Source organism: Thermobia domestica, chromosome 16 (assembly GCF_964235325.1).
Source record: "Thermobia domestica chromosome 16, izTheDome1.hap1.1, whole genome shotgun sequence".
Classification (NCBI taxonomy): Eukaryota; Metazoa; Arthropoda; class Insecta; order Zygentoma; family Lepismatidae; genus Thermobia; species Thermobia domestica.
In genome coordinates this window covers 55,361,003-55,384,921 of record NC_137469.1, presented here as the reverse complement: position 1 = coordinate 55,384,921, position 23,919 = coordinate 55,361,003, and the positions used below count along the sequence as shown (strand labels likewise).

General features: G+C 35.6%; 1 protein-coding gene across 1 annotated transcript in view; it reads left to right on the top strand.

Moving 5' to 3' along the window:
- The window catches only part of LOC145673061 (UBX domain-containing protein 6-like), a 50,429-nt gene that overhangs the window by 4,748 nt on the left and 21,762 nt on the right, over positions 1-23,919 (top strand). Inside the window, exons 2-7 of the mRNA XM_081742405.1 lie at positions 2,139-2,508; positions 4,909-5,063; positions 7,057-7,184; positions 10,124-10,369; positions 13,322-13,479; positions 16,802-16,931. Of these exons, the coding sequence (XP_081598531.1) occupies positions 2,282-2,508; positions 4,909-5,063; positions 7,057-7,184; positions 10,124-10,369; positions 13,322-13,479; positions 16,802-16,931 (1,044 nt within the window). The 5' untranslated portion in view covers positions 2,139-2,281. The remainder of the gene's footprint in view (positions 1-2,138; positions 2,509-4,908; positions 5,064-7,056; positions 7,185-10,123; positions 10,370-13,321; positions 13,480-16,801; positions 16,932-23,919) is intronic.

The following is a 23,919-nucleotide window of genomic DNA, read 5'->3' as shown; positions in this document are numbered from 1 at the left end:
GGAAAATCTGGTACAGAATTACCGTGGTCCATCCAATTTATAGCGTTCCTTGGGTGGCGGTGGCGCTACTGCTCCGATGTTGTCTTCTGCTCCGTGGGAGGGGCTAGAAGCCGTCGTCTGCAAGTGATTGTAGATCCATCTGGTGTAAAATCTTGTTGCCAAACCACGTGGTGGTGTTTGTAAACACTGTCGTGTGGAAATGTTTGTTTACCACATTACGTGGGGCATTACAATATATACACACACACACACACACATATATATATATATATATATATTTAAGATAAAATCACAGAATGAAGAAAAAAATAAACTAACAAAACAAATACAAATAAAAGAAGGTTCACTTCTCAATATGCAATATTCTCTTCAGTTGAGTTGTAAAGTTTCGTTCAGAAGTAAAAATGTTCAGATCTGTTGAAGTAGTATTGTAATCGTGCGCTGGTGTGGGAAACAAGGATCACTTAACAATATATAACCTAGGTGTCTCGTAAGCTATCAAATGAAGAGAGAGAGTTCGCCGCGGAGGACCTCTAAAGTTATTTTGCGATAGTAAGAACTCAGAATCAATTTTACCATTGATAATTTTATATAGATAAAGCAAATCAGCTACGCGGTGTCGTTTGTCAGGGGTACATAGTTTCATTAAAGACATCAATTTCTGTCTTGAGTGATCACGTAATTCAAGAATTCTAAATCTGGCAAGAAAGAAGTTTAAGACCGAGTCAGTGCGAGATAGATTAGTAGGTACTGCCATATTCCATACATGTGAACAATATTCAATGACTGCGAAAATAAAAGCCTTATAACACATCGTAAGGGCAGGAAGACCTTGTATTTCATCTAAAAAGTAGACCAAGTAGTTTCATAGCTCTGGATGTGGTCGATATTATGTGAATCTGAGGAAGTACATTCTTTTTTAACGAGATAGAAAGGTAGATTAGGTTTAAAGACAGATTGCAGTTAGAGCACCAGTTACTTAACATATCTATGTCAGCTTGCAGTGAAGATGCATCACGTACACAATTAATGACTAAAGAGTTTACAGTCATCAACAGGGCCCGAATCTTGTTGACAAGTCAACTTTTTTCTGTTACGCACAGGACAAGGCAACTTCAAATAAAAACGTTATCCGTCAACTCAAGGTTCTAAAAGTATATTGTTTTAGGGTCAACTTTTGGTCACTTTTTGCCGTTTTGAACATTCAGGTCATTTTTTAATATTTTAAGGTAACTTTCAGGTCACTTATGGTCATTTTAGTCTTTTTCTTCTACATAAGGAAATTTTAAAATGAACACTGTTTACGGATTTGAAAAATACGAAGTTATCTCTTTTCCTGCTTCCTGACTATTGGGTTGGAAAACTGCATTCCTAAAAAGTTAATGAACACTAAGCTGCAGTTGGTTGACGAGAGCTGGGCTTTGGTAGGTGGTCAAACAGATGGTTTTGGATTATTGACCACAAAGGATGTGATCACGTGAATAACCAAAAATGGATTAGAAGACGTACAAAGATTTTAAACAGGGTTTTTATCTATTATTCTCATGTACACAGTCTACACTTGCGAATTTCTATTCTTTAAGTGTGCTTCGTTAGTGATTTGACGCTTTCAGTACGTACAACGTCGTACAATGCACTGATCAATAGACTGCAACTAACTGAAACAGAACTTTTGAGAACGAGTAAAAAATGGTACTTAAAATCTAATAGATATTCAAAAAGTGACAATTTTTAACGGAACAAACGTTTTAAAAAAATCGCAAATTTTAAGGACAATTTTTGTGAATTTTAGGGTCATTTTACAGGAATTTTAGTGTCATTTTATAGGTTACTTTTTAGAAAATTTTAGGTCAACAAGATCCGGGCTCTGGTCATTAACAAGAAGCAAAATATTAGTTAAAGAGAATGAAAATATGCTAGGTAAGTCATCTATGTACATACAATATGTTACATGTTTATGCCCAACCACTTAAAGCTTATCAGATAATCCAATCTAGAATAATGAATACTCCATTTCACTCACTAGTATTTCTTCTGATCAAAAGAATTTCTTTGCTTACCTGTGAATGTGTGCTATTAATACAATAAGCATAATATTGTAGATGTAGCATTCTCATCCGTTTTTCTCTTTATTTCAGCTTCTACGAAGTCCTTTGAAGATTTAGCAAAAGGTGTTTCAGAACTAAAGCTTCCAAAAGAACATTCTCCAAGAGTGTGATCTTATTTATTCAATCTCTGTTTTTCGTTGCTGATCGTGAAATAACTAAAAGGTAGCACAACCATGGCGGCGATCCGCAAGTTTTTTGAAAAGAAAAAAGCAGATGCCAAATTCAAATTGGCTGGTCCTGGTCATCGTTTAAGTGAAGAAAGACCTGCACCTAAGGCTTCAGATTCTCCTAGAACATCTGTTTCTAGTAATCGAAATGCTCCTTCCGATGAGGCTAGACAAGCGGCTGCTGCCGCTTTGGCTCGTTTGGAGCAAAAGGCAGAGAAATCTGCGTTTAACACGTATGTATATCTTAAGTTATTACTTACATCGAATCATACGTAAGTTATATTTAAAAGAAGCAAGTAGGTTTTGTTACTTTTTTCATAATGTATTTACTAATCATATTGCTGAAATTTCAGTGACCGAGTTTTGCCTCCTTCTGGACATTTTAGCTAGGCATGGATTAGTATTTGGTGCTGTTGCGCGAGAACCAGAGGATTGTGAAACATTGATAGTTAGATAGAGTGCATACTAGTTCGTATATAATTCCTTGAACGCCTCTAGGAGATCCCATAACTTTGAAATAAGGGCGTTTCAAAACGCCATGTTTCGCAGTTTCGGCGGTTTATAACTCCAAAAGGAGGCCTTTTCCAACCGTGCTTGTTAGAATCGCCTCCTAAATTATGGTACAGAATTCATGAACACCTTGTATATATTTATGTAACATCGAATTATCATTGTTTCGTCGAATTCACAAAGTCGTTGCGTTAACTTGCGTACAGGATGAATTGGGATTATATGCTGAACAGTTACAAGTTTTTTAGTGTTAGATTGTCTAGTAAACGGAACACGTTTAGTCCGGTCGCGAAGTTGTTAAGTGGAGTATGAAATGTGTTTCCGAACGTCTTTCCTATATACACAATACAGGTTATTTAACAAAAATATACATATAAATTACTTATTCAGGTTATTTTAGGATTATCAGCAACCAGTTCCTCGGTGCCAGCATCATTCTTCAATTACACCTACATTTTCAGATAAAGATAGCCCTTAGCAGGAAATCAATATAGTATAAACAAATATAGTCTTGGATTTACTATAAAGTTCGTTATATATATATATATATATATATATATATATATATAATAGAAATAATTTGTTGAATTATAATTCACTGTGTTAAAATTCGGACGGACTAATAAGGTATTACTTCAAAGTATATAACAACCGAGTTTTTGCATGAATAGAATAAAAATAGACATTACAATCATGAACAATTTTAGTAGTCAAAAACTAGCAGATTTATGTAAACATCACTATATGAATTTAGAAGAAATCGAGGAACTGACAAAATTACAATTAGCAAAGACACGTACATAAACGTTTGGGCTTTGCGATGATGAAATCCTTGGTTCGATCCCAGCTCGCGCCAAGTGAGCTTTATGGTGGACAAACACTGTGTGCGTGAGTTTTCTCAGGGTTTTCTTGTTTCGTTCCACTTTCTTAATCCCATCATTTTATTCATTTCTCATCATCACTGTGTCCTTTAGCCTAGCCGGCATAACTGTGGGACGTAAAACTTAACGATTTCATTTCATGTCATTTTCTGCGGTGAGGAACCTCAAACCAGTGGACTATTTTAGTCTTTAATTCAATATGCTGTGAGAAATCTAAGAAGGCACTTTCAAAGCCAATATCTGTTTTCAAGCTTTGCATTTTTGTATTCGAAATTTATCCTTGTTTCATTTGAAGAAGAAATAAGATCATTAGGTAGAGGAATAACAAAGAAATAGTGTGGTCACACGTCGAGCAACAACAGTTTAGTGTTTCATTTGTTTAGGAAATTGTGGTTTATATTTAGAAAGATAAAACATCTTTCCGTACATTCTTACATCAATTATAACACACTTTTAAGGCTTCACACGCCTCCTCTTTGTTGTGACTCCCTCAGCTATTCTACTGAACGTATGACACGTTGGAATTTTTCTTATCCTATGCAGGTCATTCCACATTTCCAAAGTAGGAAACGTTTTACAACTGATTAGTTTACAGGAAATTTAAATATGTTATACTAGTAATTATAGATTGTGAAATGAAATGAAATCTTTAAGTTTTACGTCCCACGGTTATGCCGGTTAGGCTAAAGGAGACGGTGATGGTGAGAGATGAGTAAAATGGTGGAATGAAGAAAGTGGGAGGAAACGGGAGAACCCCGAGAAAACCCACGAGCACGGTGTTTGTCCACCACAAAGTCCACACGGCACGAGCTGGGATCGAACCAGGGACCCCAAGCACCGGAGGTGAACGCTCTACCACTGAGCCACCGCGCCCCCTTAATTATAGATTGTCTTAATTGTGGAGAGCTAGTATTAAAACGTAAGTTACAAATGTAAAATTAAAAAAAATAAAAAATGAGTGTCGAATAATTTTGAATTGTAATAAAAAATATATAAAATACATTTACTTTTTCAGAAAAAAAATAAATAAAATTATTATTTTAAGATACTGATGAGTAAATCTTAGCACTAAGTAATACGTTGAATTGCATATCTGAAAGGCTCATACCGAAGAAAGGGGGACCAAAGCCTTGAAACCGTTTTTGTGTTATAATTCAGTATAAGTATGCAAACTTCTTTAGAATATTAAATATGCATTCTATAGTTGTCCATCAGTAAATATTGTGTCTTTCTTGTTAACAGCTCATATGGGGCCATTAAGGCGCAAGTGAAGAGAGAGCTGGAAGCTGAACGTCAGGCTGCTAACTCTTCTAGTCAGAAGAAGAATGAGACAGTTGATTTGGAAGCATCACCATTGCTGGCAGTGTCGGGAGTGTATTTCAGATGCCCTATGATCGGTACGTGTGTATAATAGAAACTTTGATGTACAGTATTTAATAAAGGGTGAACGGAAGTAAACTCTGTGAATTTTATACCGAATGAACTTGAAAGATGTGCACAAACCCCGGGAAGGTGATTCGTGACATCAAGATAAGACAAGAAGTCCTCTTGCATGTTGTCCAATTCCGCGCCGTGTACGAGTAACAGGAGTGCCAACTTGGAATCGGCAATCGAATCCTGACAATTAGGACGAAACAGAAAGATGTTCACAAATTATCTCTGTCTCCTAAACTGCCTACTGTACCATTTTGCTGATGTTCATAGCCACACATTTAACTAGTTTTGGTGTTACGAATCTCTTCCCGTAGCTTGTACATATCTTTCTATTCAGAGTCGAAAGAGCAAACTTAACATCAATTGGAATCTAGGATCTCTTCAACGCTGAAATTTGAGGTGCTGTATTTTAACATTTTCCCTTGTTCCTAGAGCCTTCTCATGGCTATATGATTAGCGTACGCGTCTTCGGCGCAGGACACCCGAGTTTGATTCCCTACGGGAGCTCACGTAGTTCGGATCCCACTTTAAGTTGTAGGTCCACGTCTTATATAATCTCGATATTGAAAGGGACGCTAAACTCAATTCCAAGCAACCAATAAACCCTTCCTTTTTTTCTCCGTCTTAAACATGTTTAACTTCACAAAAGTCCTATCGCCAACCATTGAAAATCAAGAAAACTGACTGTTCACTTGGCAGACTCAGAGCTTTATTGTAATTGAAAGTGTGAGTGCTCTCAGTTTTGGTACGAGACACTATCTGGTTGGAGCACATGCGATTCTCGAGTTCCACACTAAATTGTAGGTCAAGTCTCACATAACCTTCGTGCAGAAAAGAGACGTTCAAACCCTAAACACAAAAAAAATATTAGATAAACAGAAGAACATTAGCTACACTATAAATACAAAAGAGCGGCTGGGTGACTAGGGCCTATATATCGACGTTGCTGAATTGAATTTCAGGTTCTGAGTTTATTGATATTGTGAATTAATTTCTTCATAATTCTATATTTTGTTAGTGTTGAGGCAAGTTTAAACTGTATTGAAATATATCACACTTACCTTCCTGCGCCTCAAGTCAGAGAATGTACATAAACATCTGCGATATTTCGGAAGTTGCTTTTCCTTTTTCCTACAGCACGGGTTGGTATATTTTGTACATGTTTGTATGTTTTAGAGATTTTATTTTTTGAAATTTCCTTGGATGTGTGTATATTCTATGAAATCATACTCAAAAATGTTTTTTTTTTTTTTACTGCTTAGAAGTTTATTTGATTTAAGTAAGTATATAAAATTCAGTTAAATTTTTGGTTGATATTAACTTCTTAATATTTAAACCAGGACAGTTTTTCATTTTTAAATGCACCTAAATAACCCATCATATTTTACATTTTTTAACATATTACAGTAAAAAAAAAATTGAACCCTGTTCTAAAGTATCATTGTTCCTATGCCTTATTTGAAGGGTAAGGGGAAAAAAGAAGGAATGTCACAAAACTGTATTTTCGAGAAAACTGCGTTTTAATATTGAAAGCCGCGTAAAAAAGAATAGGATTAATCAAATCTTTTGCCCCTTTATACATGGATATTTTTACATCTACGGATGCTTACATATACAGTCAAATAGTACCAAGAGTCACCTACAGATAGGACAAAGTACCCAATAAAGCACACACATGGACATTCCTTGTTTTTTCCCCTTACCCTTCATTTATATTAAGCACGAAATTACCCACTTTTTGCTCCGTCTCCTTCTTTTTCCCCTGTATTTCTTTTTACTTTGTGAATAATTATTGTCACCTCGTGATTGAGAATTATTTATCCTTGGTAATATTTTTTATCTTGGTATGTATTTCTTCCTCTTATATCTGTATGTGATATCTATTTTTTAATAGTAGTAATTAGTTTCAAAATAAAAATAAAAAATGTATACAATACGTACTATTTTGGATTCAAGGTCCTGAAATTCTATCCAAGGATGAATGGGAGTCTAAAATCAGGGAATTCCTGTACGAGCAGTTAAACGAAGAGGCAGGATTGACGTCGTGTTTGATTATTCATACGCTTAACAAAAACAAATCAAAGGTAAGCAATACGCAATGTTCGTAAGGTATTTATATTTTGCATGCCTTGTTTTTTTTTAGCAGAGGCGCTCCCCTTCTCCGATACAATTCCATAATTTCATCTGGTATGTTTCACCCCAAAAAAGAACTAGTTTTAATCTTATTCAATATCCCCACCCTCCCTCCTTATTGCAGTCTTGATTTAAAGTACTGTTCTTGTGTAAGTTAAAAACTTTTGTCTCGGCCTACCAAAATTTTAATGAAAAACTTTTGCGTTATGCCTTCCTTCTTGTAGATATCCCTGATCTTAAAGCTGGGCTGTGCCGTGGAAAATCGGCGCCCGGGGCAAGAGAGTACGACGGCACCCCCGTACATATGAGTGAGGTCGACAGACCAGCCGGCCACATGGTTGGCGCGATGCGTTAAAAAAAAAATCAAATATAAACCCTGCTTTTCCTTGATTTTCAGCACTTTTTATTACTTTTTTCCCCCTTCCATTTTATATATGTGCACAAGCATTTTCCTAACATTAATAACATTATAGGACCACTTCTCAAAGTATAAAACTGACCCTGATGAAATTAAACATTACATTGAAAAATATTGCTGTTGATCTAAAATATTCCAAGTAATTTTTCCTCTCTTTTTTCTTTCCTTCTTTTCTTTTCCTTTTTCCTCTCGAAATCTGCGCCCCCTTACTTCGGCGACTGGAGCCGCCATCCCGCTCCCCCTCCCCCTACGGTACGACACTGCCTTAAAGCAACTTTGTTAGCGGAAAAATAATTGTAATTACAATTGTTCCCTAAGATGGGGTCACTTATCAAATACTATATCCCAAATTTTGTTACAGTATGTTTGCTTTATTCTGAACCTTGCAGAAGTGGCCTTTTTCGAAGTGGGAAAGTTAAGAAATAATGAATATAATACTATAAATTCGAGGATTGTACAAATTGGCCCTTTACCCATTTAGAAGTGGAATTTTCGAAAATGCTGAAATACATTCTCCCGTGTTCTTCAGTCAAATCAAAAATTGTCAGTTTTCTACTCTCGAAGGGGGGATGGGAGTGCATTTAGCGCTTTTGCTACCTTACCCATTTTTTTTTTTTTCTGTAGTAGATGTCTGACTAGTTAAGATGCTGTGCGGTCTTCTGTTGTTCATGTCTTGCCTACTCTTCTACTGGGGCCGCGGTGGTTCAGTGGTAGAGCGTTCAACTCTGGTGCACGGGATCCTTGGTTCGATTCCAGCTCGTGCTAAGTGAGCTTTGTGGTGAATAAACACCATGTGCGTGGGTTTTCTCGGGATTCGCCCGTTTCCTCCCACTTTCTTCATACCTTTATTTCTCCACCATTTCCTTTATTTCTCATTATCACCGTCCCCTATAGCCTAACCGACATAAACGTGGGACGTAAAACTTAAAAGATTTCATTTAATTTCATTTTCTTCTACCCTGAACTGCGCTTCCTTGCTGCTTCCGCTTCAGATATGTGTCTTGTTTGTTGTGGTGTTCGAGGGCCCCGTGGAAAATTGCACTTATTATAAAACAAATGTAAACAAACAAACGTTTATGTATCACTGTGTATTGCGAGTGGTGATTATAGAAGGAAAAATACATAGAAAGCTAGTACTCACCGCAGACCAAAGTATTCCTTTAAGTAGAGTTTTTGGAAAACCCAGTTTCCATCTTCAGCTTAAAACAGTTCGAAGTGAATTTAAAACATGGAAAAGTAATATGGATGGGTAAAAAAGGTTAAAAAGGAATAAAAAGTACGAGGTACATGTCTTCTTGTCATACGAAAGTCCATGTAGCCAAGGCGACTGGTAGTACAAGCCTGGCGAATAGATAATTTAAATCCAAAATATGTAGACCCATATATCAAGTTGTATTTGTATTATTATAGTGCCTAATTTTGAGAACTGGCGCCTAGGTGAGAAGAAAAGTTTTCCTGCGTTCTCTTGTTCATGATGCTCTTAAGGCAGCCTAACTAACTGTCTGCATCTGTTCACTATAGCTTCCTTCAAACCCAAACCACCGTGGTGACCACGAAAGCATTTTCCTTGTGGAAATATATTAAAACAATAAAGATACTATATAATACAGAATAATTTATAAAGAGAAGAATAATTTTAGCTGTGATGTGTGGTGACCAACTGCTAATATGTACAGTAAATGATAGAAACAGAGAAAGGACGCAGTGGGATACGATTTTTTTTTCAATATGTTTTTTGGTGCAGAAAGTGGTGCTATATTTATAGTAATATAATACCAAGGAGATTCATTACACATTATAATATGCGTGTCAACGGTTTTCAGTATGGCTCAGAGAGGAGAGCTGACATATGACATCACGCCAAAACAGCTTGTTTCTGTTGCCATCACGTAAAATATCGCGTCTTTGCATTGTTTGAAGCTTTGTATCTCCGTAAGTAAGAAATATTTTTAAAGATTTTTGGTATGTGTTATATTGAAGACTAGTTCTACATGATGGTATCATTACATTACAACTTTTGATCAGAAAGGAAATATCCATTTCACACTTCCAATTTGAACGAATTCTTGCATTGGCATTTTCTGAATAGAGAAACGGAAATGTGAGCACTATAAAAATGGTCTCTTTTTCTCCTTTAGGAATAGTTTTCAAAAACACCGAAACACTTATTCAGTTGTTTGAGGAGTTTATATGCCGAAATTCATCTCCTTAATTTCAAAGATTCGTGAGATGATCTGTTCTTGGCAAAAATTTGAGCCTCTTCCCTTTTGGTTAGTAAGTTAAAAGCTTTTATGAAAAAGGAAGTGTTCTGTCCAAATTTTACGTTTCTAATTATAGTGGTATGGCCTGTGCATTAACGAGTCAATCAAATTATTGTTCGTGCCGGATATAATTTGTGTGTACTTGCTTACTACCTGTTTTCTCCATTAGGATATAGTTCAATAGTACTTATATATGCCCTTTATATTGTAGGTAGAGACTTGTGTAGAAACACTGTGTAAATATTTGGAGAACATATGGAATAACCCAACGGAAGAAAAGTACAGGAAGATCCGAGTATCTAACAAAGTTTTCCAAGAACGAGTATCTCCTGTGGAAGGCGCTCGTGAATTTTTACTTGCTGCTGGCTTTGAGCTGTGTAATCTTCCATACCAGGATGGTGAGGATCAGTTCTTAGTTTTTCCTGAAAACAAATTGGATAGAATAGAAGATTTGCAGGTGAGTGTTCTATTTCATACGTATACTGAGGTTCTTTATTCTAGTTGTGATAGTTACTATTTTAAAGCCTTGTCTCTCTGTTTGGAGGTTTACCCCGTTTTAAGCACTAAGTCTGTAAATAATACTTAAGGTGAGATCCGAACTGTACACTTTTCTATCGGCTTTCGAAGCATTATCTTCCACACCAGAGAGGGAGCTCACTTTGTATGATCATAAATTGTGTTGTACAGGATTTTAAATTATACTTCGCGGGCATTCAACAATTCCTAAACATGATAAGCAGAGACATTTCTCCGAGCAGGGTTTACCAACTTCTTTCACACTCACTTTTATGTTCCCTGATTCCACCATGAAAGAAGTTCGCTATCTCAAACTCTCTTCTGGTACTAAATGTTACGCCATTTTTAACGTGGTTTTACTTACATATTTTATTACACACATTTAAGGAGTCTCAAAAACTAATATATACTATAACTGTCTTCAGGAATATGTGTGCAAATGACTGTGAAAAATACAAATAAATGTACCGTACATTGTTTCCAACTTCGTAACATTCAACCTTCGGTTTCATTTCCCAGTAATCCATATTTTCGTCTGTACTCAGTGTGTCCTAATTGGAAGGTAGGTTTCGGTACTGATGATGGTCTTCTTGTAATCAATGAAATTAAGCCCACACTGTAAAATCTTATTCTTTACATGTGACTTATAAGTTGGCTACATTAATAGCTTGAGTTCTTATTTTCAATCGTTCGTCGAAAAAAAAAAAAAAAAAAAATAGTAAATGTTGTATGTACTAATATAAGGAGGAAACAATGGATTTTTTTTTTTTTTTTTTTTAGTTTTACACACCAAACCCTCTATTGGTGCGAATTGAACGCAAAAAAATGGTAAAATGACTGACTGAACCAGGACTCGAACCCGAGACCTCTGGCATACCGTGCTGGTGCGTTAATCATTACGCTACCCAGTCCGCTTCCCAGAACATACCCTCATTTTCTCACTTTAGAAGTCGGAGTTCTCATCTCGGACCACGTAGGTTGTACCACAGATTCCTCCTATGATTGGTCAATCCTGTGTCCCTTATACCGAGCACCTTATGACGGTTATGAGTTCGTATATATTAATGAAAGGAAGGAACAACCGATTTTTATTTTTTTTAATTTTACACGCCAAATCCTCTATAGGTGCGAATTCTTAACGCAAAGAGTGAAAAAGTGACTGACTGAATCGGGACTCTGGGAAGTGGACTGGGTGACGTAGTGATTAACGCATCGGCACGGTATCCCGGAGGTTCTGGGTCCGAGTCCCGCTCCAGTCAGTCAGTTTTTCACTTTTTGCGTTAAAAATATTGGTTTTAAAAGATCATGCATTTGTTCGAATAACATCCAAGAAAATATTTTAATTGTAGAATGCTATTTGCAAAGTTTCATTACTTTTGCTGAGTGTACCCAGTAATGTGTGATTTCAACTCGATTTGTGAGTGAATATGTTGTATCAAATTGCTGATACTTTCAATGCACATTGCTCTTTGAACAGTGACGCAAGCATCAAAAATATTATAGATTCGTTACTCAGGCGACAGTACAATAGTTTAAAAACACTTTTGGAATGAATTACCAACAGTCAATTTTAAACTTGCTGACTGAAAAATCTGTTTATTCTACAATAAACTAGATTGTTGGAATTAACTATAAATTTGCGTTATATTACGTCGTGACATTTCTTAAAGAAGTATAATGAAGAAAATCTGAAATTAAAATAGCTTTTCAGAATAAAATTACTCGATAACTGTATAAAACTTCGATGTCCTTTCTGGAAATGTTAAACAGAGGAGCTAGACTTTCCAGAGAAAATGGATTATTTTTGAAGCATAAGAAAGAGAGAAAATATAAAACAGATGAACAGAAAATTCATGCTTATTACCACCAAACCATATTTAGCGGGATTGAATTAAAAAAGAAAAAAAAAGTTTTTGTGAAACCTGTTAATTAGTATTGTAATTAATATGACAAATGACTCTTTGAATACGTACTGGTTTTGATAATTGAATTTGATTAGCTTTCTGTCTTAAGCTTTGGTTTTTACTTTTGTGGGTATGCATTTCTTTTCTTTTTTTCTAATATAGTGTTTTATTATTAAGGAACCTAGTACTCTTGTGAAGAAGATAAATTTTTGTTTTCCTTCTTAAGTTCAAATATCCGGAAGGTAGTTTGTGGTTGATGACAACTAAGAGAGGAGAGATATAAAAGCTATGTATAATGTCAAATACTTATTCCACTCTGTTTAAAATAAATAATTATCCCCTCATTCTTTCTTTCTTCCTTTCAATGAGTTTTTCGAAGTCGAGACTTAGTTAAGTATAGTGTAGCATTAAAAGTGGTAGATTCAGCTCATTTCTTGAAATTTATTAGGCCCTTCTGAAATAAGTTTTCTTCAAAGTACAGACTAGCAAAATCACTTTATGCCTGAAAATGTAAATCTAATCCATTCCAAAAGTTTTTTTGTTTGCAACTAACTTACATTTAAATATTAATTTAACATTAACCAGAAATTGATCGTTTTCCAGTATAGAATATTAAATCATGCGAAAAGATTGCAAATTACGCGTTTTAGCTGTTTGCTCATTAAGATAGTGTTAAGGCTACCATAAGGAGGCAACCACGGTTTTGAGTTCCGTTCATGCCCATTCAGCTTTCCAACCATAGATAGCATTCTGTACATTATACCATATACTTGACATATCTTGCGCATTGCATACCCACAAAATTTTAACGATGAGGAAACTCAAAAATCTTATTGGAACCTTTGATTCACATGTTATTAGTTTTATTTGTTTAGTTAGGTTTCTTTCTCTTTGACAGGGGGAAAGTGTGTGAAGTGATTTGAATTGTGTAAATGTATAAAGAAAATCTGAATTTAAGAACCTAATTTACTAAGATGTTCTTATTGCAGGCTCTAGTCGATGCCTTAAAGACTTGTGAACCCATTCTGCTTGAGTTGGATAGAAACGTTCGAGTTTTGTATCCGTCACAGGCGAAGTCCCAGGTTGAGTTGCCGCCAGTATTTTTTAACATGACTCCCGAGGAACTGAAACGGGAACAACAGCTAAGGTACTTCTGTTTTTGTGTATTACTTGTATGTATACAAATAACACCTAGCGAATTAAATAAAAAGCTTCGTAAGTCACTGCGAAAGTTAAAAAAAAAAAAAAAAAAAGTAATACTTTGGAGGAGCATGTTCCTCATCTTCTGCTTACTTTGAAAAAGTAAAAGCATTTGTTAAGGTAACAAGGATGAAACCTGATTCGAAGGAGGTCAAAAAATATACTACAGCACATAAACCATCGTAACAACACTATGAAATTAGTCACTGTTAACTGTTATTATTTCTCTCTTTTTCAACCGGCAACAGCGTGAAGTAAAAAGTTCACTCCAAATCGAACTTAATTTATGAATATAAAAAGACTTTAATTTTGCATTCAATCGTAGTTTTTACTTTTTCTAGTAAACGTACATTAACAGTATTATGTTCATTTTCCCTCATATATAATGACAGCCCAGATAATTGTTGATGATTGAGAATCCTAGTAACACGAACGTGTTCAGGTATTGTACGAGGGAGATTCAGAAACGAATGCCTCCAAGGTGATACCTTTATTTGTGTTTGACAGATAGCACCGATACAGGTATCAGTGAAAAATTTGCAATTTAACTACAAATGCTACCATTATTTTTCAACATAGTTCCCATTACGGGGAACATACTTGCGTCAACGCGAAACAAAGTTTTTCATGCCGTCTGCGAAGAATTGTGGTGGCTGTTGGCGACATCGTTGCTGAACTGGTGCTTCCACCTTCGCGTCACAACTGTAGCGTTGGCCCTTAAGATGATCTGTAAATTTGAGAAGAGCCAAAAGGCGCAGGGCGCAAGATCCGGACTGTAGACAGGATGAGGCAGAATGTCAACAACACTTTCCCAGTAGATGAGACAACTTTGAATTTTTGGGCGGAGAAGAGGACGTGTGGCGGTAGTCCATCGACTGATGCTTCGTTTCCGGGTCGTGATGGTACATCCCGCTGTTTCAACCGGACATTACCACTAGGTGCCATTACCTCTCGAACAAAAAGAGGTACGGAAGGTGAAATAAGTGACATTCTATATCTTAAACATCAGTGCGTTAATGATAAACAGTTCAGAATGTTTGCAGTGTTATTGGCCAAGTAGTGGGCTTGGAGGCATTATTTTCTGAATCACTCTCGTAGTACAAATATTCCTTTTTGATTTGACCTATATGTAATTTTTCATATTGGCAAGTGACATTACAAATCCCACTGAATTGTTGAGAATCGGTAAATTGAAGATTTGATGTTTGTTAAGTATTTCCCATTTTTATTCGGGGAAACTTTCGAAGTATTAATACACATATGTGAAATATTTTCTTCATTTTTGCAGAAACACGTGAAAACAAAGGAATGCCAGACCATTTCTCCGTGATAACCTTGATTTGTTATTGAGTACAAATCTTGTAAATATCATGTTGAAACTCCTTGTACCGTTTGATTAACAAAATCATTCTCTTGTTCTATTTTTATAAAGTATTGTATTTCCTTGTAAATATGAATTTTTACTGTACGATAACCATACCACTCACCTACCTACCTACCTACCTCCCTTTCTTCCTTACTAACAAACAAACAGTGAAACTCGTATTCCTAAGATGATTTAATGTAATTTCTTGCAGTACTTTTTTTGTAACAAAAGAAATTCTGACCAAAGCTTTAACACACATTGTACAGGGTGAGCACAGAAACAGTCCCAGGTTTCAAATTAGTGTAAATTTAATATGCGAAGGAATATTTTGCTGAAATTTTGAACAGTGATACATAAACTCAAAACGTTTTTGTAGCAATAATTAAATTCACAAACACTCAATGTGCGCGCCATCTGTAACGCGGGAAATATCGAGGCTGTAATCTAGCTCCAACCACACGTTGTGAAGCATATCCGGTGTGATGGAGTTGACAGCATCACTGATGCGTTCTTGGAGATCGTTCAGAGTTGCGGGTAGTGGAGATGCATACACTTTGTCCTTCACAAATCCCCACAGAAAGAAGTCACAAACAGTGAGGTCAGGTGATCTTGGATACCACTTGCAAAGAACTTGATCATTGACTCCAGAGCGCCCTATCCATCGGTTTGGGAGGTTCTCGTTTAGAAACCTGCGTACAGCACGATGCCAATGTGGCGGCGCTCCATCTTGTTGTAGAACGAAGTCGTCTATCTCTGCATTACTAAGTTGCGGAATCAACCAGTTACGTAGCAATGCTAAGTAACTTTCACCTGTAATTGTTTGTTCCTGAAAGAAGAACGGACGGTGCACCCGACGCTCTGATACTGCACAAAAAACATTGATTTTCGGTGAGTCACGTTCCACATTTACAGTTGCATGAGGATTCTGGGTTCCCCATATCCTTACATTGTGTCTATTCACCTTTCCACTTAAGTGAAATGTCGCCTCATCGCTGAAAATGATCTTCGTCAGAAAGTTTTCGTCATCCTCCATGAAATTTTGCATAGTCTCACAGAACTCACGGCGCTTTACCTTGTCTTGTGGGTATAACTTCTGAACCAAATGCAGTCGGTACGGGTAACACCGCAAACGCTTGCGTAAGATCTTACTTACTGTTGTTTGTGGCATCTGCAACTCTCTGCTAGCTTTACGTGTAGACTTTTGTGAGCTGTGTACGAAGGCTGCTCTTACGCGCTCCACAGTTTCCTCGGAGACTGGACGTCGCCCTGAATGTCCTTTTCTTTGATCACAAATGCACCCCGTCTCTATTGAACGTTCTATGTCACTTCATAATGGATTTGTGTGTGGGTGGATCAGCATTAAACTGTCGTTTGAAATCACGCTGCACTTTCACAAAACTGCTTGTTTTTGCAAATTGTAAAACGCACCAGCTTCGTTTCTGTGGGGTGAACGCCATTTTCAATGTTACTGCCCTCTAGCTACCCTGGTCAGAACTAGGATTCTGAAAAGATAGATGGGAAAATACTTTGAGTTTACTGAGCTCTGTACAAAATTTCATGTAAATATTCAATTAAATGTTAATTATATGGCACTTTAAAATCAAGTACTGTTTTTGTACTCACGCTGTATTTTAAACTATAATGTGTTAGAGTTTCGGCTATCTACCATGTCCTTCATCAGACACTATATAAACACTGTAGAACATAAATGAAGATACAGACAATGTATATAGTTATCCTTATGAAAATCATTCTCTTGTCCCATTTCTATGATGTATATTTACAAAAAATTCTATAAAATCAGTATTTCTTTTGTTACAATATCCAATCCAGAGCCATGGATAGTGTTGTTATACTTTTTGTAATGGAAAAATTTTGAATTAGAACTTTATACTTGTTTTAGGGCTGAGGGAGTAGAGAAAAGTATGATGTTGAGAACCAAGGCGATGAGAGAGAAGGAAGAACAGAGGGAGTTAAGGAGATACAGATATGCCTTAATTAGAGTGCGGTTTCCAGATGGAATTCTTCTTCAGGTAACAAGAGTGATCAAATTAATGAAGAAATATCTTGATTTGTAGTCTTTAGATTTTTTTCACTTTCTGCTATTTTTCCCTCTAGCCTTCTACTATTTGGGCATTAATTAAGAATTGAACCTGAGATAGTGTGATGAACTCAAAAATATATGAGGGGGGCGCGGTGGCTCAGTGGTATCGCGTTCACCTCCGGTGCTTGGGGTCCCTGGTTCGGTCCCAGCTCGCGCCGTGTGGACTTTGTGGTGGACAAACACCGTGCTCGTGGGTTTTCTCGGGGTCCTCCCGTTTCCTCCCACCTTCTTCATTCCACCATTACACTCATCTCTCATCATCACCGTCTCCTTTAGCCTAACCGGCATAATCGTGGGACGTAAAACTTATTTTTTTAAAGATTTCATTTAATTTCATTTTCAAAAGTATATGATTGTTTAGTAAGAAGAATACAGTTATTCACCTGCAGATCTCAAGACCTATTTCCTCTCAAAATAGTCTTCTTGGAACGTTTAAAATGAATTTTCAGCTTGTTTGAAATCATTAAAAGGAATTTTTGTGAACAGTACAGCTGGGACTTCTGCGATCTGCATAATGTCTTCTCATAGCAAATGTTTTGTAAACTTGGAGAGGACTTAAATCAGAAGCAGACGGAAGAGTATGGAGCCTAACAAAGCAAATGAATGTTGTATTTGGCTTTTTTTAAATGGAATTGTGTAGCTATGAAAACTTTCATTTCCTCTGTACAACGCACAGAATTACGTTACGAAGACGTAGAAAGACCTTCAGATAATGTATTGCCGAGCTCCTCCGTGGCTAAGCGGTTAGCATACGCGCCTTTGGCATGGAAGACCCGCCTTCGATTCCTGGCGGGAGATCACGTGGTTCCACATTAATCAGTATGCCCACGTCTCATATAGCTTCGCTGCTGAAAGGGACATTAAACTCAAAATCAACATAATATTGTCTTTACTATGTATGTTTAGTGTGCACCAACATATCGTCGAGACGCTCAAAACGACAGAATTCTAGGGCCATTGTCTCTCAGTGGTCAAGCTCTCACCTCTGGAACTGGGTTCCTGGTTTAATTCGAGCTCACGTCAAGTGGGCTTTTTGGTGGACAAACGTAGTGTGTATGTTTTTTCCCGGGGTTCTCCCTTGTTTTCCCACTTTCGTCTTCCATCACACGATTATCATTAATCCCATCATCACTGTCTCGCTTAAACTCGTGCATAATGGGATATTAAACTAAAAAAAATGAATTATTATTTCATACTTGTTTTTTTTAAATCTCTTTTTCTTTTCCAATTGATTAATTTAACGTCTAACGTCTCCTTTCAGCACTGAATTTATATGAGATGGAATGTAGTCTCAAAGTGGGATCTGCACCACTATTTGAGTTTTTATCCGAGTCTTACCGAGATTGAACCCAGGACCACGCACATTATAGGATGAACTACTTGCCATAAAAAGTGAGTGTATTTTCGCCTACCCGATGATGATTTTTTTCTACTATGGAAGACTTTTCCTTGGCTTCCGGATAGTATCCACAAATCTGTGACTCATTATTATCGATATGTACGGTCAGGAAATCAGATCCATTTTAACATGCCTGCAAGTCTTCTGCTGCTGTTAGCAATTTCAACACGAGTTTTTTGAAGACTCCCTGCGTAGTTAGAATCATCTCTAAACAGATTACATCAAATCAGCTTACTTTTTCCCTTATAAGTTCTTGTCGTGTAATGTAGGTTCCTGTCACCTGGGTATGGCACGTCCTCAGGTTGCGGATAGAGAAGGCCTCTAGGTATAGAAGTTAGCTGCGAATATATTGAATAACCAATCGCGGACAGACAAGGTGTGGTCCTCCAGCATGGTGATTAAGAACGTACTATGTATAGGAATATATATATTTATATAATGAGAGAAAAAGTTATATTTCGTGTAATCTTAGTGAGCTATACTCAAATTTTAAATGAGAATACCCCTACATAAGAATTTGAAAATGTTGTTGCCTTGAACCTAAGTGGTAAGTTTTGGCTGATGACAATGGCACACACTCAGTGTGTTTATTTACAATACATCAAAATTTGATTTTAGTGATTCACGGAGCAGGAGGAGAATGTATGCTATAGCAAACATAGGCTTCCCAGCTGTCGTATTTTCCTATTTTTTCCCTATATTTTGGAAATTTGTGTATATTTGTCCTATATTTTAATCTTGTCCTTTATTTCCTATATTTTTCAGTGATTGCATTATCAAAAATACAGGCCAAGGGCTAAATTACTACATATTAGCAATATGCTAAATGTGTCTTAGCATTTTTTTTTTTGCCTGAGGGATTAGTCACTAATCCTCACTATTATTTTTTTTAAATTTGTTTTTTCCTATCCTCTCATATCCATTCTTCTTTTCTTTGTTGCATATGTGCTTAGTCTTCCCCAATGAATCTTAGCTGAGGAACCTTGCCATGCTCTAGTTTCTTGTAACGCAAGCTATGTTAGCATTTTCTTGTGTAACAGTTGTTAGAGGTGTATATATAATTTGCTGAGCTATGATGAATGAAACGCTGTTACATTATTTATTTCAGAAGGAAATACGTTAATCAAATAATTCAATGTTTAATTAGATTCAAATATTTTATTTGAGAGAAATAAGTTATCAGTCTTCTTTTTGCATTACAAAGATACGAAGTAATGAAATATAATGTCAAAAATAAAGTTCATCTGTAAATAAAAGAACTAGAAAGATAGTAGGAAGGTAGAGAAATAGTTAATGTTTTTGCTTACATTAGTTGAATTTACGTAGGCTATTCAAAATTATGTATGAATAACGACATGTAAAAGGTGTTAAATGGCATGGTAATCCTATAAATGAGAGTTAACTATTTCTTTTTCTTCTAAGGTAGTGCGAATATGTTCTAAATTCTAATAATATTGAAGCTTCATTTTTAGTGTTTTTACTATTTTCAGTTCCTTGTTTAAATTCTATTGTTTGCACAAAAATCATAAAAACAAAAGAAAAAGTAACTTGAAAAGGATAATTCAGAATTTATGGAGAGGTGGTATTCTCAAAGGAATAATACCTCCAGTTGCATTACTAATTTGTGTTTGTGCATTGTAGTCAGAATTGTTAGTACCCTGGAAAATCTGCAATGAATACTGGAAGTCTTGGAAGTTTGGCACGTGAAGGGTGACCTTTTCTTACAATACATTTATATTTTTTTCTGTACTTCAGAGCGTAATATTTTATTGTAGAAACCAAACTTTCCTATTTTATAAACCAAACTATCCTATATTTTTTCAATGTCCTGCTGGGAGCCCTGCAAACATACAAAAATAGATAACGTTGTCGAATTTTCTCAGTCAAAATTTGAGAACTGCAATGATGAAGACCCTATTAGAACAGACAGTGAGTTTCGAGTTCGATTGATCGAACTGAATTGATACGGTGTAGTAGAAAAACTTAAAAAGTTACACATTGCTAAATCACAAGCTTCATTTAAAAAATATGTAAGGGAAACGTTTTCCTTAAATACACCTATTATTTCAATGGATTTCAGTGAAAATTATGCATTCACAATGCAAGAAGAGGCTCAAGGTTACCACTGGATCTCATATTCAATCACTCTTCATCCAGCCATGATTCCCGGTACAGATGTAAACGGTGAAAACTGATTTTGCTTCTTTGTATCATTTTGTATCATGTCTGATGACCTTAAATATGGCCTGAATATGGTATATGAGATTCCATAAAGTGTAATTGCCTTTCTGAAGGAGAACTACCCACATATAACAAACATTCACTACTTCAGTGGTGGATGTGTTGGGCACTATAAAAAAATAAATAGAGCTTCGTGAATCTATAATAAAAGGACTTTCAACACCAAGTCCAGTAGTCATTTTTTACTTCCGGTCACAATAAAATGTTTAGCTAGGAAGGGAAAATTTTCAACATCTGGACAGAAAAAAAATGTGACAATGAATGAACTTTACTAATTTTGCAAATCCAACATTATAGATATTACAAATGAAGCTGTTGATTCAATTTGCCTGGCTTTGAAAAGTCGCGCCAAAGATCTGCCACTTTTCCAGGAACAAGATCGTTCTACAGCTTTCTGCTAATATATGATTTGGAAACAATTGAGGCTAGAACAGTCACCAGTGATTGAATTACCAACTCTCGTTTTCAACTTATGTAACAACCTACGAATTTTACCGGTGACAGTAGAAGACCTATATCCTGGATATTTTATTGATTGTATTTATGCCAGCTTACAGTATTTTGATAGATGAGTGAGGCGAATACAAAAAATGGCATTGTAGTGTTCTCTTCCTCATGGACCATCACTGTCAGTTTTCTGACTCAAGAGGGAAGATGAATGTGTCGTGCCCATCCCTCATGTTTGTGCAACAATAATACCCCAAAGGCAGTAATTGGAAGAACTTAACCAATTCTTTCAAGAATGCATGATGCATGTTCAATCAACTTTTAAAATCACTGGAAGACATTAAAGAATACTTATCTAGAATTTGAAATTCTTAAATGGTAAGTTCTGTAATAATGTATTTTCCATTGCAACAAACATTTGTAATAAAAATATTCAAATTTTAATGTAGTTTTAAACTATAGTCCAGTTTAATAGAATCCGGATTAACCAAATTGATGCTAAGAAACGTTTAGCTAATCTTACGCAAAAGAATATATATATATATATATATATATATATATATATATATATATATATATAGGGCGTTCTAAAAATTGCGCCCAAGGACCACAGAGCATTATTCTACTGGTCAAAATAAAGCAAAAAATATATATAATTGTATGTCTTTCTGATGGTCGTCTAAAGACGTGATTTGCACTATGTGGCAACATCCCATTGCAGATAAAGTACCATATAGTTATCTTCCATCAAATAGTTACATCGATTCTTTTCAGATAACAGTGAAAGCCGATAACGTTGATACTAGCACCATCTATTAGTGTAGGTACAAAAATAAGTACAATTCACTTGCGAATAGGAGAGCAAATACTTACCAAGTTAAGCAAATAGTTTCTACAAAAAACATCTTTGTTCTAGCTAAATCAGTGTAATCTTATTGTTTTGCAATGAATCGGAAATAAACAATTGTGAATAACAAAAGAGAATGACTCAGATCAGAAGACTTGCTAAATTCAAATAAATTCTGCTTCATTGCTTAGATGTAATGTTTTCATTATGCCTCACCGCAATCTAGTGAGATCTCAAAATATAGGTCTATACATAAATTTTTAATATTCTTTCTAAAAAGGATATAATTATATGACCTGATGGCATGACATTAGTTCCTTGGTTGAAAGGCAAATCACTTGTATGGGACTTTACGTGTTCAGATACATTTGCCCATTCAAGTCTCCCTTTAGCTGTTATGAATGCTGGAGCTGTTGCTAGTCGTAGAGAAGTAGAAAAGCAAAGGAAATATAACAACCTCCTTGATAAATTTATTTTTGCTCCAATTGCTATCGAGACTAATGATGCTTGGGGATCTGCAAGCCTTGATTTTATTAGAGAAGTAGACAGACGCATTTCTATCGTTACTGGAGATATTCGTTCAACATCTTTCCTAATTCAACGCATATCTATTGCTATCCAACGTGGCAACGTGTCGTCGGTTCTTGGCACCTTATCACATGGAAAAGAACTAGATGAGGTGTTTCTTCTCTAACACAAAGGACAACACTGAACATTTATACAATTGGACGACATACTATACAAATAAGGTGTAATATCATTGGATGGCGTAGAAAATCAGACAGTAACACTAGATATGATGCCGTTGATAGGCGGTTTTCTACCCCTTCCTTTGGTTCGACTATCGAAATATATTTCCTGTTGACTTAATTATTTTTTCGCAATTATTTCATAAATTTATTTAATGCAATTGTTACAATTTTATTCAAATTATTATATTTTTCTGTTATTCTGTTAGCAATTATTGTTCCATTCCTCATTTATGCCTGTTGTTATTTTATTTGAATGTCGAATAATTATATGATACAGATATTTGAAATAAATACGTTATTCATACAATTAGATCGTAGGAGGAAAAAAATAAATGTAGAAGACAGTGGGATTGAACCAGGTAAAAGTGATCTCTCAAATTTGCAAAATAAGTGTGTAAGAAATGTGGCTTAGCACGCTCGGCTACCCGAGCCAACTGTAAAATCAAGTGGCACATTATAATTCTGTATAATCCATAAGACTACCTTCAGTTCTTTTGTGCATTATTAGCTTCGGTAAACATATTCATATTTTATTCTCAGCCAGGAAAGATTAAGTAATATTTTCGAAAGCTAATTTAAACATATTTTATGTAGTAACAGAATATTTAACATTCCAAACTTTGAAGTGGTGGAATGTTTGCTAGTGTAGTTGAAATATACTTTAAAATTTAGAAACATAAATTAATGTTGTTATTCAGATAACTTTACGTTAACTTGTTTCTAAAATATAATTCCCATAAATTACAAGCTCATGCATTAAGAAAACAGGTGACATTGATTGTGGCTTACTTTTTGTGGAAGAATAACGTGTAATTTGTATTCTTAAATGTAGGAAACTGTCACTAAGGTTTCAACTTGTATTTATTTATTTACAGTTTTAAGAGTTACAAGACATTATCGTTCTTGATCACTACTTAAGTAGAATGATGTGCAGTTTTACGAGCTGTGGTCTATTTTATGATATTTTATTTCAATTTTCTTTCTTAAAATAACACCTAATCCGTTCTAGAGTGCTATTATCGTGGTGCATGTCCAAATAATCGTATGTATCATTAATATGCCTGCAAACTGATACGCCTTAAAAAGATTATTGATGCGAAAAATATGCACCAACTTATTCAATAATTGCATACATGATATTTCAAAACAACACCGACAATGTTTGGGAGGTGATTCCTGACACCAGAAGATTAGACAAAAAGTATAGACTATCTTTCCTGACATTAGGATA